The sequence below is a fragment of the Eptesicus fuscus genome, chromosome 9 (genome assembly GCF_027574615.1).
Source record: "Eptesicus fuscus isolate TK198812 chromosome 9, DD_ASM_mEF_20220401, whole genome shotgun sequence".
In the NCBI taxonomy this organism is placed as follows: Eukaryota; Metazoa; Chordata; class Mammalia; order Chiroptera; family Vespertilionidae; genus Eptesicus; species Eptesicus fuscus.
In genome coordinates, this window is record NC_072481.1 from 20,818,434 (window position 1) to 20,834,569 (window position 16,136).

Genomic DNA, 16,136 nt, shown 5'->3' on the forward strand with positions numbered 1-16,136 from the left:
GAGGGGCAGCTGTGTCTGGTGACCCCACCCCTCTCGGGGACCATCAGGAGTGCCCAGATTTGCGGGAGCTATTCCAGTGATTGAGGGGATCGAGAAGTCCCCTTCGCCTAAGTTTGACCATGGAGGTCAGTGTTCTGGTTGCCCAGGAGGGAAATGCAGGAATTAATCCTTCCAAAGTTTATCAAGGTAGGCCCTGTGCTAGGCATTATGGGAGAGACAGAAGTGACTTGGACATGAGTCACCGTGGAGCTCACGCCTCTGAGCCTTCACAGCCCTTGTGAGTGTGACATGGCTGCAGGGTGTGGAACGCCCAGCGCAAACGAGGATTTATTGGCTTACATAACACCCGGACAGCGGCCGGGTCAGGGCCGCTTCAGGGCTCAGTGAAGTGTCTTTCCACTTGGCCTTGTTCCCAGTCAGCTTCACCCTTGGACTCCAGCCTCACCGCCCACAGGCTTCCAGCAGTCAAGCCTCTGTCTCTCCCAGAAGTCCCAGCAAAAGTCTGATGGGGTCTTCCTGGTTTGAACTGGGCGAGGCGTGGTCCTTGAACCAGTCACATGACCGGAATGTCTATAGTTGGTGGGGCGCAGGCCAAGAGCCCATGCTCTGCGCCCCAGCAGAGGGCGAGTCTGCACCTGAGCACCTGCCCAGGAGGACGCCAGCCTGTGTGACATCAGAAGGGGAAATGGACGAGTAGCCAAAACATGTTTTACGCCATCTCACAGGACTCCTCCTCTTCTCTGGAATGGACCTCCCACAGCCCGCCACGCGGTGAAAGGGTGGGCTCTGGCCATATTTGGTCACATGGCCCCATCCCATCCACAGCTGATCGGCCAGGGGTGGCCACCTGCCTCAGTGACTTGATTCCTAGACCAGTGGTGCCCGTGGCGTGTACAGCTAAGTCCGCCCGTAATGTCATGATAGGTTCTTTGACTTTAAGTGAAAGGACGTATGTCGAGACAATTTTCCCACAGACTGATGATATCAGCGAGAGTTAAGTTCCTACTGTGTCTCTTCAGCGCTGTAAGGGATGATGTTGAACGAAACATCATTCGAGGACCTGCTGTCCTGGCTCATGGGAGTGGGTGGCGCACACCTCTTTTCCACTCTGCCGTCAGTGGGAGCCTGGAAATCAGCCGTGGCGGGGTATCCTCGGTGGTGCAGATCCCTGCAGACTGGGCCTTCTTTTTCCTCCAAGAGCTGGTTCCCCAGCACACCGCCGGCGGCACCCACAGATGAGGCTGCCCGAGCCCAGCACCTAGAAACCCTTGAGTGTGCCATCGCTGTCTCTTTTAAAGAGGAAATGACCGTTTGGTGAGTTATTTGCACTATGAACCTGTTGGAGAAGGGACAGGCTAGGAGAGGGAGACGGCAAGTTATGCTTTCTGGAGCGTCACAACCTCTGCAGAGGGCGACTGGCACCCCCACTTTACATGTGAGAAAACAGACCAGGCAAAGGTAAGGAACTTGAGCATGAACATCCGATTCCCATCCGGGTCTTACCTGCTCATGCTCAGGTCTCTAGTGCCCCAGGGTCCTCCTGTGTATGACCCTTAGTGAATGTTCTAGGGCCGTGGTCGGCAAACTGCGGCTCGCGAGCCACATGCGGCTCTTTGGCCCCTAGAGTGTGGCTCTTCCACAAAATACCACGGCCTGGGCGAGTCTATTTTGAAGAAGTGGCATTAGAAGAAGTTTAAGTTAAAAAAATTTGGCTCTCCAAAGAAATTTCAATCGTTGTACTGTTGATATTTGGCTCTGTTGACTAATGAGTTTGTCGACCACTGTTCTAGGGTAAGATGGGGATCATGGTTGTGAATATTTCTCTCTTTTCCTCATCCAGCGCGGCTAGAGAGCGGCCCAGTTCCTGAGTAGGGGCGGCTGGGGATTGAGAAAATGAGAGACAGACACAGAGATGGAAGGAAGAAGCTGGGGCTGGGTGGGAATGCTGTCCTCTGATGGAGAGACAGGGACCCAGAGCCAATACAGTGTGTTTATTTTATACAGCAAAAACCAGGAAGTTTTACTAAAGGTCAAGACAAAGGAGATTATGTGCGTTCTTGGGTGGGCCCCAGTCGTATTCATTCCTGGTGCTTGGCTGGATTTAAATAACAAAACCCACCCCCTGGCACCTGGACTGAAGGTCAAGCTGACAACATCCTGCCTCTTGGCAAAGCGTGTTTCCAGGACGTGGCTTTGCCAACGCCACTGGATTCAGCTGACAATAATTGAAGAAATGCTCATGTGCCTTCCCAGGCGCTCTCTACAACGGTCCCAGAGGAAGGGATGTACCAGATCATAGTCTAACCCAGTCGTCCTCGAACTACGGCCCGCGGGCCACATGCGGGTGTTTTTGCCGTTTTGTTTTACTTCAAAATAAGATATGTGCCGTGTGCATAGGAATTTGTTCATAGTTTTTTTAAAACTATAGTCCGGCCCTCCAATGGTCTGAGGGACAGTGAACTGGCCCCCTGTTTAAAAAGTTTGAGGACCCCTGGTCTAACGTGTTCTCCAGTACACCTGGCCTGTTCTTATTTCTAATCCAGTGGCCAAAAGGCCTTCTGGATTTTGCTTGCCTGCTTTAGGTATGAGGCACCAGGGAAGTGTGAACTGCTTTTGAGAGGGGAGGTATCTTTTATTCCACATCATCAATAACTGGAACTGGCTTATACAAATTACTAGATTATAAACACCATCAGGATTGGCTTATAGCTGGACTTGCTATCCTACCTGGGAGCAGTGGAGGCTGTTAAAACTGCAAGTCTACGCGAACACCACCTAAAGGACCCGGGAGACCTGGAGTGAAATCCCACCCTCTCAGGCCTCAGTGTTCCCAATTGTCCCACAAAAGCCCAGGGGCTTCCCCTGGTTACCTCTCCTGTTGCCTTGGCTCTGGGACCACCTTTCCTGGAGGACCTGATGACCTCATGCTCCTATTCCGAGCTTGTGTATTCTCCGGTTGAGGATGCAGAGTCTGGACAGCAGCCCTGGTTGAGGAAACATCTCTCCTAGACACTGTGACCAAACAGACCTATGAGCCCCAGAACAAGGAAATGTCATTTTTGTAAACGCTGATGCTCCAGGAAAAATGCCATGAAGACTTTTGGAATAACTCATTTTATTATGATACCAACAAGAGAACTCCCAACATACAGAAAAGCATTATAAACGTTCATCTGAGCCCTGGCCAGTATGGCTCAGTTGGTTGGGCGTTCTCCCAGGAGGTTGCTGTGCACCAGGATGGTGCTGGTTCGATTCCTTGTCAGGGCACAGGCCCGAGTTGCAGGCTCCATCCCTGGTAGAGGGTGAGCAGGAGGCAGGCAGCTGATCTATGTTGTACCATCGATGTTTCTTCTCTCTCTCCCCCTTCCTTTCTCTCTAAAAATAAATAAACTTCTTAAAAACCATCCCAATAAACACATTAAAAAAAAAAAAAAAAAGAGTTGCCCTAGCCCATTTGGCTCAGTGGATAGGGCATCTGCCCATGGACTGAAGGGTCCCGGGTTTGATTCCGGTCAAGGGCATGTACCTCGGTTGCAGGCTCGATTCCCTGTCCCAGTGCATTCGGGAGGCAACCAGTTGATGTGTCTCTCTCTTTGTCTCTCCCAAACCCTTCCACTCTCTCTAAAAATCAATGGAAAAATATCCTCGGCTGAGGATTTAAAAAATAAATAAATAAACAAGTAAGTAAATAAATAAATTGCCCGGACAGTGTGGCAGTGATTGAGCGTCAGCCTATGAACCAGGAGGTCAGAGTTCGATTCCCAATCAGGGCACATGACCAGGTTGCAGGCTCGATCCCCAGTGTGGGGCCTGCAGGTGGCAGCTGATCAATGATTCTCATTGATGTTTCATCTCTCTTTTCCTCTCCCTTCCTCTCTGAAATTAAAAATAATAATAATAAAAAATTAAAAAATTAGGAAAGAAATGAATTCCTATAAAAAAATTTTTTTAAAGTTTGAGCCAAATTTTGCCTGGAAACAAAATCTCAAAGACTGAGAAAATGCTCTGGAAAAAGGCAGTTTTGCAGCTCCTTGGATGCATTTAGAGTTAAAGGAGAAAAAGCGTGAGGAGGATACATAAAATCACCGGTGACAGATTAGGGAGGTGGGAGAAAGCAGAGCGGGCAAATCTCTAGGACCGGATAAAAAGCAAAATGGAGGAACACATGGTTTTACATTGGCTGTACAGGACAACTAGTGATTCACACAGCACGTAGAGATGGTATTGGGCAAACAGGATAACAAGGATGGGTTCTGGTATCTTGCGCCTGTGCTGTGTCCTCGAGGGGTCTGGAAGAGCGATCACTCTGCCATTCAAAGGTATGTTACCCTAGATGTAAAAGAACAGTGGACAGGGCTCACTTGGGATCAAGGCTGACCTTTGCTAAGGATGCTGTAGTCCTGGGATGTGACTCCCACCATGGCCTGCCCAGTTAGGAATTTAGGATCAGACCATCCTGTGTGGTTGCTGAGCTTATCAGGCCTGCCATGTGGCCCCCTGAACTTGTTAGGTTATGTCATAGCCCCTTTTTCACTCACAATAATATTACTTAAGTATGTACAAACTATGCTTGAGGGCCAGGGAGGTGAAAGGTCAAAGCCAAGGAGCTGGATGCCACTGGCATCCAGTCTCCTCATTGAAAAAAAAATAAAAATGGGGGGTTGCTGACGGGAGGCGGGGGGGGGGGGGGCTAAAACATCTCTTCAGGCGGCATAGACTAAATTCAGTAAGGTCAGAGGTGAAAGGTCTCTATGCCTCAGTTCCCCGCAGAAAGTGAGGGAAAGGAGGCTTGCAAGTGAGAAGCTCCCTTCCTGAGTCGTTGCTGTTTTTTTTTTTGTTGTTGTTATTTTTGCCTTTTTGTAATGCAAGTGTCCAATTGAAGCTTTGATTGCCAAGGCAGGCACGTCCAAGAGAGCAGCTGTCTCCAATAACCCAGGGCCAGCCGCAGGAGGAAAGAACAGGCTGCACCGCCCACTGAGGCTCTGTGTTTTAGAGATCTTGGCTGATTTCAGTAACTAATCACTTGGGCCCCTTGTTTTTCCTCTTCCGGAGCTTTAAATCCCCGCTCTTACATGTTGAATTCACCAACAGGGGGAGTCCACGAAACCCTAGAACCCCACTCTCCATCCCAAGAAAAGGGAACCCGGGCCTGCCCTCTCTCGACCCGAGACCTTGCTGTGTGGCTCCCGGTGAGCTGTGTACCTTCCAGGTCCTGAAAGTCCTTTTCTTCAGTGTCCTGGTGGCTTCTGCTGAAGGGCCACATGCGCAGGCCCAACCACAACACTGTCTGCGCAAAACACTCTCGAGGCCCAGGGCGTCTCCCACCTCCTGTCTGGGCACCGGCCGGAGGTGCTAGGGCTGCTTCCAGCCCCTCTCTCCCTGTCCTCCAAAGCGCCATGCTGCGTCCAGAAGGGACCCCGGTGGCTTCAGGGTCTCTTCCTGCTGTTCCGCTCACTGCGCATCTTCCCGGGCCCCGGTGTCCGCAGGAGGGGCGCGGCCTGGCGCTGGCTCCTAGTCGCGCACCAGCGTGTACTCCTTGGGCGCCCAGAGCAGGCGCGGGCGGCGGATCTCGGCTCGCCGGCCGATTTCCGGGCACCAGCAGAACTCGGGCGACAGCACCTTGGCGGGCTTGTGCAGCCAGAAGTACTTGTTGAGGTGGCTCTCGTCGTGCCAGCGCGCCTCGAGGCCGCGCGCGCGGTCCTGCTGCTGGCCCCGCGCGCAGTGCCCCGTCAGCCGGCGCAGCGCCGCCACGCTGCCCCCGAACAGCGCCGCGTGGTAGTAGAAGTCGCCCTCGCCCGGTGCCAGCGCGGCGGCCGAGCGCGGGTCGCTCTCGTAGGGCAGCAGCCTCCGCGGCCAGTGGTAGCGCCAGGCGTGCAGCTGCGCCACCGAGTCGGCCAGCGTCTCGGGCCCGAAGGCGCCGCTGAAGTACTGGTCCACGTCCATGCAGAACACGAAGTGCGCCTCGCGGCCCAGCCGGCCGCCCAGCGCCGCGTGCAGCGTGCGCATGCGCTCCATCGACACGTCCTGCCAGCGCCGCTCGCGCAGCACCCGCTCCACGCGCAGCCGGCGGCCGGGGCCCAGCGGCAGGCGCGGCACGGCGGCCGGGCGCTCCGTGAACACGTAGTAGACCACGCGCTGGCCCACCATGAAGTGCTGCTCGGCTGTCTCCAGGAAGCGCGCCAGGTACTTCTCCAGGTACCTGCAAGGGGGGTGGGGGTGGGGGGCTGGGGTGCTGTCATCCTGGACAAGGCGCCCTGCGCAGCCGCGACCCTCCTCCTTATCCCCTCGCCCTTTGTCCTCTCCCCGCCCCTCCCCCCGACTCGAGCTTCCCTGCTCCTCCGCATTCAGGTCCTTGTTAACTTGCAACCTCAGTCCCTGGAGCTCCTGAAGGCTCCAGTCCCCAAATCGTGCAAGCCATTAAAGGTGATTGCAAATTGTTTGCCACTCGTGCCCTCAGGGGCCCCGTCTTCCTTCCCTTGAACACGGGCCCTCCCTGACCGCGGTACCAAGGAAGTGGTGCTGCGCTGGCCTTCAAAGGGCTGATCGTGGTCAGCCTTTGTCGCTCTAGAGCTCTGGGCCTTTGTTTAATAAGTTCCAAATTTGGATGTTGCATTGATGTGAGGAAGCCCAGACCAGCCGCACAGAGAGGCTGTGTGGAGAGAGGTGCCCCACCAGTCTTTAGCAGTCGGTTATCCCAGGAGAGACCCGGACATTGGGGAACAGTGGAATGCTTCCTGTTGGAATTCCTGGCCCACAAAATCATGAGCTATAATCCTAACCTATATCATAAAAGGCTAATATGCAAATCGACTGAATAGGGGAATGACCGGTCGCTATGATGTGCACTGACCACCAGGGGGCAGACGCTCAATGTAGGGGAGCGCCACTCAGCCAGAAGCCAGTGCATGGAGCCTCTCCCACCTCCATGGCAGCGGGAAGGATGTCCGACTGCCGGCTTAGCCATCAGTCAGATGTCCCCCAAGGGCTCCCGGACTGTGAGAGCATGCAGGCTGGGCTGAGGGACCCCTTCTCCCCTACCCCGAGTGCACGAATTTTGTGTACTGGGCCTCGTGATAAATAATTGTTGTCTTAACTCCCTAAGTTTGTGGTAATTCCTTACTAGAACATTTGTAATATTGGAGACGTTGTATTAAAAGATTTTGGGGTCCCAGGGTTCTGAAATAATAGTAATAATGCCTAATATTTTTGAACATTTGTCATGTGGCAGACAGAGTTCAAGTGGAGCGCTTAATCCTCACCATTTATTGTTATCGCTATTTTTGAGGTGAGGAAACTGAGCCACAAAGAGCTTTCGTGCCTGGTGCACGCATACACACAGGTGGTGAGTGCAGAGCTATGATCGAACCAGCTTGGCATTCGGGACAGAGCTTTTACCTGCCCTTGCTCTATTCCTGGTAGGTCCGTGAGGAACTGGAATCAGAGACCTTGGAAACCTCAGCCTCCCAGGGTGTTAGACTCACAAAACCTTGGAATTCAGGACCTCAAGGCCCTGGAATTTCTGGACCCCGAGATCCTGCCCCCTACGGCTGGTGCAAGAACACCCTACTAGATACTTAGCATCCAGAATAGAAGTGGGAGCACAGGGTTCCGCCCACCTGGCCGATGGGTCAGCCCTTAGTCCTGTTTGCCCTCTAACTCCCAGTGGCGTTCAGAGTTCTGGGGTATTTGATAATAGAATTCCTTCCCCACATTCTTCCTGGACGCCAAACTCTCACCGCCTTCCCAAAGCAGTCTGTTGCATTATTACAAATGCTTCCTCTAATGGGCACCCAGCTTGGACAGCTGCCATCCATAATGGGGATGTCAGTGCCCCGGGGATTTCTTCTCCACCTCCCACTCGGCTCCTTCTCCGTACCTCAGACTCCTCTCCGACAGTGATTCTGCCTCTACCCTCCTCAGTCACCTAGCCCCATGTCTACTCCCTTGGCCTGCTCATCAGCAGTCTGTCCTACTCTGTGACCCCCCCCATCCTTCCAGCCCACTTCCTGGGATACCCCTCCCCAGCAGTCCTACCCCACTGAGTGCTCAGGTTTGAACCCTTTCTCAGCGCCCCCCGCCCCTCCTCTCTTCACTTCCCTCTCTACTCAGCTCAAGATTCACTCCCTTGCAGAGACCCTCAGCTCCCCTGCCCCTTTCCCTCCATCAGGCTTGCTGGGCAAGCCTCCACCCTCCCCTTATCGCGTGCCGGCCTCTGAGCCACTGACCTCAGTGGGCACTTACTGCAGCCACGCCCTTTCCTCTGTTCACCCAGCTGCTCTCCCCTCGTCTCCCCATCCTCACATGAGAGACGTCATCATTGTCTCACCACAAACCCAGTGTCTCCAAACGGACGACAGCCCCATGGCAGGCTCTTTGCAGGACATGGCGTCGAGCCCCTGGCTGCCTGTGCTGGGCGGGCTGCACAGGGCTAGGGTCCAGGAGGACAGGCAGGGGATGAGTGGGATAGGGGTGCCGTCTTTGCCTTCTGCATCCCCTTGGGATCCTCTGGCACAGGGAACAGGGAGCCCCACCACCCGTATCACATGCACCCCCCCCCCCACTCCCTGATTGACAGCCCTGCTCCCCTCCCCAGGTCTTACCTGCCTACAGCAAAGACAGTCAGCCCAATGGTGAGGTTCTGCTGTATAGCTTCTTGTTGGGCCACATCTGGATCAAAAGTGCCATCCCAAATAATGGGGGCCCCCCAGGAGGTACAGGTCAGGACTTCCGGCCGGGCCCTGGCCAGAGCAAGGATGGGAGACAGGGTCCATCTGTCCACCCACTTGGCGATGCTCACTGCCATCTCCCCATGCGGGGCCCTAGGGACCCCCAGGTGGGGCATACCCAGTCCCTGGCCCGGAACCAACACAAACAGACCCCGAGATGTGCAACCCGCTGGGCCATTGGGTGGAGAGCCTGGCTCTGCCGGGGTCGGGGGTAGGAGGGCAGGGACGCTGGAGCACAGACTGGAGGGCACCATGGGAGATCTCAGGGTGGGAGGGACTGTATCTCCTTACCAGAGATGCAGGAGGCCTGTGAAGTTGTCTCTCAGCGGGGGCATTCTGGCCAAAGGGCAGGTGCCCATGGGGATGAAGGTTTCCAGATGCCTGTTGGGCGGGGCAGCAGTGAGGGGCACGCCAGCCTGCTCAGCAGCCCTGTCGCTCTGCTCCTTACCGGGAGGGAGAGCCCCCAGGACACTTGAGTGGGCCGGGCCGGTCACACCCTCCAACCCTCAAGGGGATGCTTGGGAAGACCCACTGTCATCCTGCCCGGAGGGCCCACCTGAGCGCTGGGGAAAGGAGGTGTACCTGACTGCAGGGAGCCCATACAGGAGCAGCCCTGAGAAGCTGACTGCAAGTAGGATCAGCCACCAGAAGATCCTCTTCCAGGCCCTGGGGACGATTTACATTTCTGTTTACATTTATATACACACAGATACCTGCACACACGTGTGAGAAATCGTTGTGCAACTTAATGTTTCATTTTATTATTGGTAATATTATTATGGATACGAATATATTCTCTTCACATGCATATTCAAAGATACACAAGGATGTGCAGTGCAAGGACCTTCCTGTCCCCAGACACCCAGCTCCTCTGCGGGGGGGCAGCCAGTGTCGCCTGTTCTGGGCTGCAAACATTGCACAGCTCCTCCGCTGCCTGGAGGCAGGATGCCTTGGGACAGAGGGAGGTAGACAGGGAGGTAGAGGGTCGGTTGGAGTTTGGAGGGAGGTGGCGGTTCAAGCTCCGGGCAAGCATGCCCAGGCGTTGCACCTGTGCCCTGAGTTTCTTGGAAACGGCTGAAATAACTTTTGTCACCTTTGGGCTGTCATTGTAACTGTCCTCACTCCCTCTTGTGGATTCTGAGTATAAATTTGCTGTAACACCTGTGGTCGGCCCTGCAGTTCGGCCTTCACCGCGGTGAAGTGCTGCAGCTGTAGTCGCCGGCCAGCTTGATAAAGGCTCATACATTTTTATCTCTGTCTCTGGCGGTCGTCTCTTGCGGGTCGCCCCATAACATCGCCAGCTTCCTGTGTGTCTTTCCAGAAAGAGTCTGCACAGGCAGGCTGAGTGGTGAATGTGGTAGCAGATTCTCCACCCCACCCTGCCCCTCCCCCTTGCTTTTTTTCTTTTTTTCACCCTGTAATGATTTTCATCTCCTCGTTCTTTCTCCCACAGATGGTAGCACAGTAGATAATACTGCATCTTGCATCTTCCACTGACATAATGTCGTTGAGGTTATTCCATCTCAGTACTTAAATCACTTCCTCACCCTTTTCCATTGATTGGCAATAGCATAATGTATCTGACCAGGTCCCTTCTAATGAGCATTTAGATGTACACTGAGTGGCCAGATTATTATGATCTCTGAACGCCTAATAATCTGGCCACTCAGTGTATATGCTTTGCTTTTACCAGTAGTGCTGGGGGGCACAGCCTCGGACAGGTTGGGGGGATGCTAGCATTAGGTGTGGGGTGTTTCATCTGGGAAGGGGCTGGGACTGACCTTGGGTGGGAGAGAGTCGGAGGGGAGGCAGGGAAGTTGTGACTGGCGGCTGGGAGGTGAGAGCTAACGCTGGGGAAGAGCTGCCGGGCCGCGTGGAGGGAGGGCAGCTGTGGTCAGGGACCAGGTGTCTATCGTGGCTCCAGTCACCGGGCTGGTTCCTCCAGCAGAACTCAGCAGCCCCATTCCCGGCTCAGAGGAGGTGGGCTCGGATTTGTCCGTGGCTGGTTGTTTTCCAGGAAGGGGGCCAAGAGCTGAGAATCTTAATAAGCTCCTTCTGGGGGTCTTATCCTGCTCTCTGCATCTCTGAGGTGTGCCCCTGTCTCTGGGGAGGCTGGACCCCCATGGTGAGCAGCATAGACTGGGACCAGACCCTTGGGTTCGAGTCCCAGCTCCACCGCGTATTAGCTGCCTGAGCCCGGGCAAGGCTGTGGACGTCTGCACGGTGGTCTCCTCATCTGTGAAATGTGGACAAGAATACCTGCCTCCGAGGCTGTCGTGGTCAGAGTTGTCACATGCTAAGTGAAGAGAACAAGGCTCACACATACTAGTGCAGGCGTCCTCAAACCACGGCCCGCGGGCCACATGCGGGTGTTTTTGCCGTTTTTTTTTTTACTTCAAAATAAGATAGGTGCAGTGTGCATAGGAATTTGTTCCTAGTTTTTTTTAAACTATAGTCCGGCCCTCCAACGGTCTGAGGGACAGTGAACTGGCCCCCTGTTTAAAAAGTTTGAGGACCCCTGTACTAGTGGCTCAGTAAGCTGTAGCTACTACTCTTATTCCTGAATAGAGTTAATAATAATGTTAGTTTACCCCCTCTGCCCCTGCTGTTCCTCCAGCCCCCACAGCGACCCTGCCTGCTCACCCCTCACCAGGACCATTCCAGCGGCAGCCTCCGTGCCTCCAGTCACTCCCCACACAGCCCCCAGAACACCTCACAAAACACCAGCCCGCCTTACCCGTTTCCACATCACATGACCAGGTAAATCCTCAAAGAAGAAATGCATTTAGTAGTCAAACATGGAAGAATGTTCACCCTCACTAGTAATCAAAGACATACAAATTAGAACAAGGTGGTTCTAATTTGCCTATAAAATGAGCTCATTTAAAAAGGAAAGAAGCCTGGTGCCGTGGCTCAGTGGTTGAGTATCAACCTGTGAACCAGGAGATCATGGTTCGATTCCCAGTCAGGGCCCGTGCCCGGGTTGTGGGCTTAATCCCCAGTGTGGGGCGTGCAGGAGGCAGCCGATCAATGATTCTCTCTCATCATTGATGTTTCTCTTTCTCCCTCTCCTTTCCTCTCTGAAATAAATAAAAATACGTATTTTTAAAAATTGAAATAAAGAAAACTAGCCACGCTGCAAAAACACGGTGAGATGGGCTCTCTCACACTTGCTGGTGGGCGTGTAGAATACCGCAGCTCTTGTGGAAAGCTCCTTAGCTAAGGGGGTTGACGCTTTCAGTCTTCATCCCCTTTAATCCAACAACCTCAGCTTCTGGGATTCTGTTCAAAGGAGATAATCTTCAGCATGGAGTAAGTTTGGACCCGAGAGCCTGCCTCATAGTTGGCGGTTTCTGTTCACTCATGCATTCCACCTATATTCATGGGCACACGCTCAGAATCAAGCGCTGTGCTAGGTCAGGGTTTCAGAGGGCCTGTCTTCAGGAAGTGGAGTCAGGAATGTGTGAGTCCACGAGGAGAGGGAAAAGGTCAGGTGACAGCAGCAAGCAGATGAATGGAACACAGCACAGTGAAGGCTGTAATTAATATAAATAGAAGATGCTACGAGGGCAGCTTGGAGAGTGGCACCTAAGCCTTGACAGGTGGGAAGTCAGGGCAGCCTCCTGGAGGAGGTGACCTCTAAGCTAGCACCTGAGCAATAGAAGGTATCCAAGAAAAGAAGATAGTAGGGCGGGAAGGGAGGTCCATGGAAAGGAGACAACAATGTGCAAAAGTGACCCAATGGCTTTCTTAGGAGACCACGGCCTCCAGCGGACCTCCCTCCTGGAAGTGGGGTGCGGGCCGAATCATGGCCTGGGGCCTCTGGTGGACTGATCTGGGCGTCATTGGTAGTGACAGAGGACTCCTGGGGGCACTGGTGCCACCTGATCTCTCCACTTGGATATCTCACAAGCATCTCAAACTTATACGACCAGAAAGGGACTCTCGATTTTCCTCAGAAACCTGCTCCCCACTCAGGTCTCCTCCATCCTGGGACATGGACATCATGATATATACCCCATTTCTCAAACTGAAGACCTAGGAGCCCCCCTTTATTCCTCCCATCGGTCACGCCCCAACAAGCCCTGTGGACTCTCCCACAAACACACTCCACTCCATCCATGGGCCTACACCTCCTCTCATTCCACTCCAGGCCACTGTATGGATAACCTCATAGCACCCCTTTCAGCCTCCCTGCTTCTACTCTTGCCCCCCAACAATCTGTTCTCCAGAATGAACTTTCAAAAACATATTGGAACATCTCTTCCCTCCTCCAGGCCTCTCAATGACTTCTTACGCTCTTAGAACAAAACCCGCCCCCTGGGTCTGGTGTGCAGAGCTCCATGCCTCTGGCTCCTGGGATCTCTCTTGTGCTCCCCTGCTGTGCTCTGGCCCCAGCCTCCTCATTCACCTCTGCATGGCTTGCCCTTCTTGTCATGTGGAATCCAGTTAGGATTCTGTGTGGTCCCCCTTTCACGCCTTGTCTTTTCTCTACCAATGACTCCCAAACCCGCGTCCAGCCCAGCTCTCACTGAACACTGGACTCAGGCACCGTGTGTCTCCTGGACTGCGGTGTCTACCTGGGTGTCCCACAGACACCTCCAGCTCAGGGCTTCCCAATTTGCATTCCCTGATCTCTTCTTCCTTCTGCATTCTCCGTGACTGGCCCCGGTTACCCAAGTGGACCCTTCCCGCCACCCCTCCCCTCATAGCCATTCGATCACCAAGTTCCATTGCATTTGCCTCCCCCAGAGAGCTCTCGGCTCCCTCTTCTCCACCCCACTGAACTCTTACCCTCATTGTTTCTCATCAGACAGGTTCCTGCAACTCTCAGTCTCCAGCCTGTGATTCCTAGACTTGCTTTGACTCCGGGTCCTCCCACCTCTATATCTTTGCCCAGATTGCTCTTTTCCCATCCACCACCACCACGCTCCCAGTCATTCCTCAATACCTGGCTTCCTCCTGGGGCTGCCTTCCTTGACCTTCCCCTCAACACCCGCCCTCCCAAGAGCTCCTCCTGTGCAAACCCTATGCCAGCACCTGCCCAACTAGACGTCTGCCCCCCCCCCCCCAGGCACGAGTTTCCTGTCTTATTAGACTTTGGACCCGAGAGCCTGCCTCATAGTTGGCGGTATTAATAGTTATTTGTTCAGTAAATGAATGGGGTAATCAGTGGGTTCCTTGTCTCCATTCTCCTTCCTAAACTGATGGTTACTCCTTTGCTTAAAGCACCGTTTTCTTAGAGTCCGCCCTGCACTCTTTATGAGTAATCCCAGGAGCTTACTGAGGCGGAGGCTGTGCTGACAGTTTTATGTTCCTGTCTCCTGGAAGGCTGACCACGATTGCTGGAGGAAGACACTGTGATTACCTCCATCTTGTAAACAGGGGACTGTGGCTCAGAAGGGTTAAACCATTTGCTCAGGCTCACACGGCTAGTTAAGTGTTGGAGCTGAGGTTTGAACTTAGTTCTCTGTCTGACTCCCAAGCCGGAGCCTGGCATTTGGGGCTTTTTCTGACCTGGCCCCAGCTCAACCCGGAGGCTCGTCTTCCAAAAGTCCCTGTTACCATTGCCCATAGGCTTGGCTCCTCACGGTCCTGTCAGTGTCTCTCCTACAAAAAGCCTCTCTCTCCCCTCCCTCTCAGCTCCACGCTGAGCTCCTGAGGGCTGGCTGCACCAGGGCCTTTCCGGCTCCCGGAAGCAGGGCTGCCCAGGTGCACGGCAGGAGGTACCCTCTGTGGTGCAGGGCAGGACAAGGCTGGCTGGGACCTTTGCTCTCACTGCTGTCCCGATGCTTATCTTGGGCACTGGGCCTCCACCGGGGCAGCCAGGCAGAGCCGCCCCAGGTGGGCTGCACCTGTCAGGTCTGGGAGGGTGCTGAGACCCAGGCCTGCGCAGGCACCCGCCAGCTCCTGCCGCCTTTCTATGCCCCAGCCTGGGAGCCCTTAGTCCGTATGGCCGCTGCCTGGCCTATTCCTTCACATTCCCTTCTCAGATATTTTCAAAAGGACCCCCTTCACCCCTCCTCTACCTGCAGAAGGTGGTCCCTCAAGCCCACCTCATGTCCTGTTCCCTGCACTTCCTTTCCAGAGGGGTTAAAGATCAGTCTTTAGTTCTTAAGCAGGTACAAGCTTCCAATCCTGGACAGTCACTGCCGTGGGAACATGGAGACCTCTAGTTACAGTCGGGGTGCAGCCCCCAGGCCTGCCTTCTCTGGCTCACCAAGGGGCTCAGAGTTAGGGAAGCAAGAGGACTTACCCAGCTCCTCACAGGCTACGAGATCTCCCAGATCACCCCCTGCTGTGTCTGTCTACCCCGTGGGCCGTGTTCCCTCTTAGAGTCACCTTCTCCCAGGACCGTCCTGGTGCCTCCTAGGCTGCTCTGGATTCCTCAGGTCAGCTGTCCTGCCCCAGCTCCCCCCGCACTGGGGGTGCCCCACTCACCGGAGTCCCTCTGTGAGAGCCATGTTGAGAAGCTGGTGGGGCAGCCTTCCAAGAACTCGCTCAGCTCAGAGCTGGGAAGCAAATGACCCAGCATCTGGGACAAGGCGGTTACAGGCCATCTGGGACCACACCCAGAGGCAGGCGGGGATGACGGCCTCGCCTCGCCTGGTGTGGGACTTAGGAGTGGCACCTGCTGGAGGAGGCTGGCTCCAGGCTGGAGTGGGGGCTGGGCACTCCCTTGGAAAACAGTGGACTGGAATAAGGCCAGCTCTGATTGGCCAGAGGCTCTGAGCTACTTTGTACTGACTCCCTTTTCCTCTCTAAGCTCCTTGCGCCCCTTCCAGTGTCTTCTGGTCTGATCAGAGAAAGGCTTCAGCCAGAGCCCCAGGGCACTTGTCTCCTGATTGTGATCTTGGACAGTTTACCCCAGGAGTCCTTTGCCTCCTCAGCGAAATGCGGTATCGTCACCCAGGACCGTGGATAGGGAATTTCTGGAGTTTGCACCGGGCAGCGTTTTTTGAAATGCAGGTTGTGATCCATCCGAGGGCCATGAAATCGATTTCATGGATCGTGACCAAGACTTAAAAAGTATGAACAGGAAGAGAATGGAAAACACCAGAATGCACTGTACATAAAGGTAGGTATTGTTTTGTGAAATTTTGTTTTCAATTATGTATTTAAGTATGTATATGAATGTTGGAAACACTTTTTAAACTGTGGACCATAATCAAAGGTTTGAAAAATTTTGTGTCAAGTGTAAACAGGAACAAAAATATAGGTAAGGATGCACCCTTCAAACGCCGGGAGGTGGGGCCTTTCACCCAAAGTAAAGAAACGGTGCCCATATTTACCTAAGTCCGTTCCCTCCAATTCACCAGGCCCTCTGGGGAACGCAGGTTTCCTTCCCCACCATGCACACCAAAACAAACTCAGGTGTGGCCTGGCTTTCACTCTCTTCCAGGAAGGGGA

The 16,136-nt window shown here is 54.1% G+C and overlaps 1 protein-coding gene across 1 annotated transcript; it reads right to left on the reverse strand.

Annotated features, from left to right (window-relative positions):
* Positions 1–5,511: 5,511 nt before the first annotated feature.
* Positions 5,512–15,190, reverse strand: A3GALT2 (alpha 1,3-galactosyltransferase 2). The gene is made up of 5 exons (XM_008156978.3): positions 15,168–15,190; positions 9,309–9,392; positions 9,018–9,107; positions 8,601–8,738; positions 5,512–6,199 (listed from the first exon to the last, which is right to left on the reverse strand). Exons 1-5 carry the CDS (start codon positions 15,188–15,190, stop codon positions 5,512–5,514), a joined length of 1,023 nt encoding a protein of 340 aa, XP_008155200.2.
* Between the last annotated feature and the right edge of the window lie 946 nt (positions 15,191–16,136).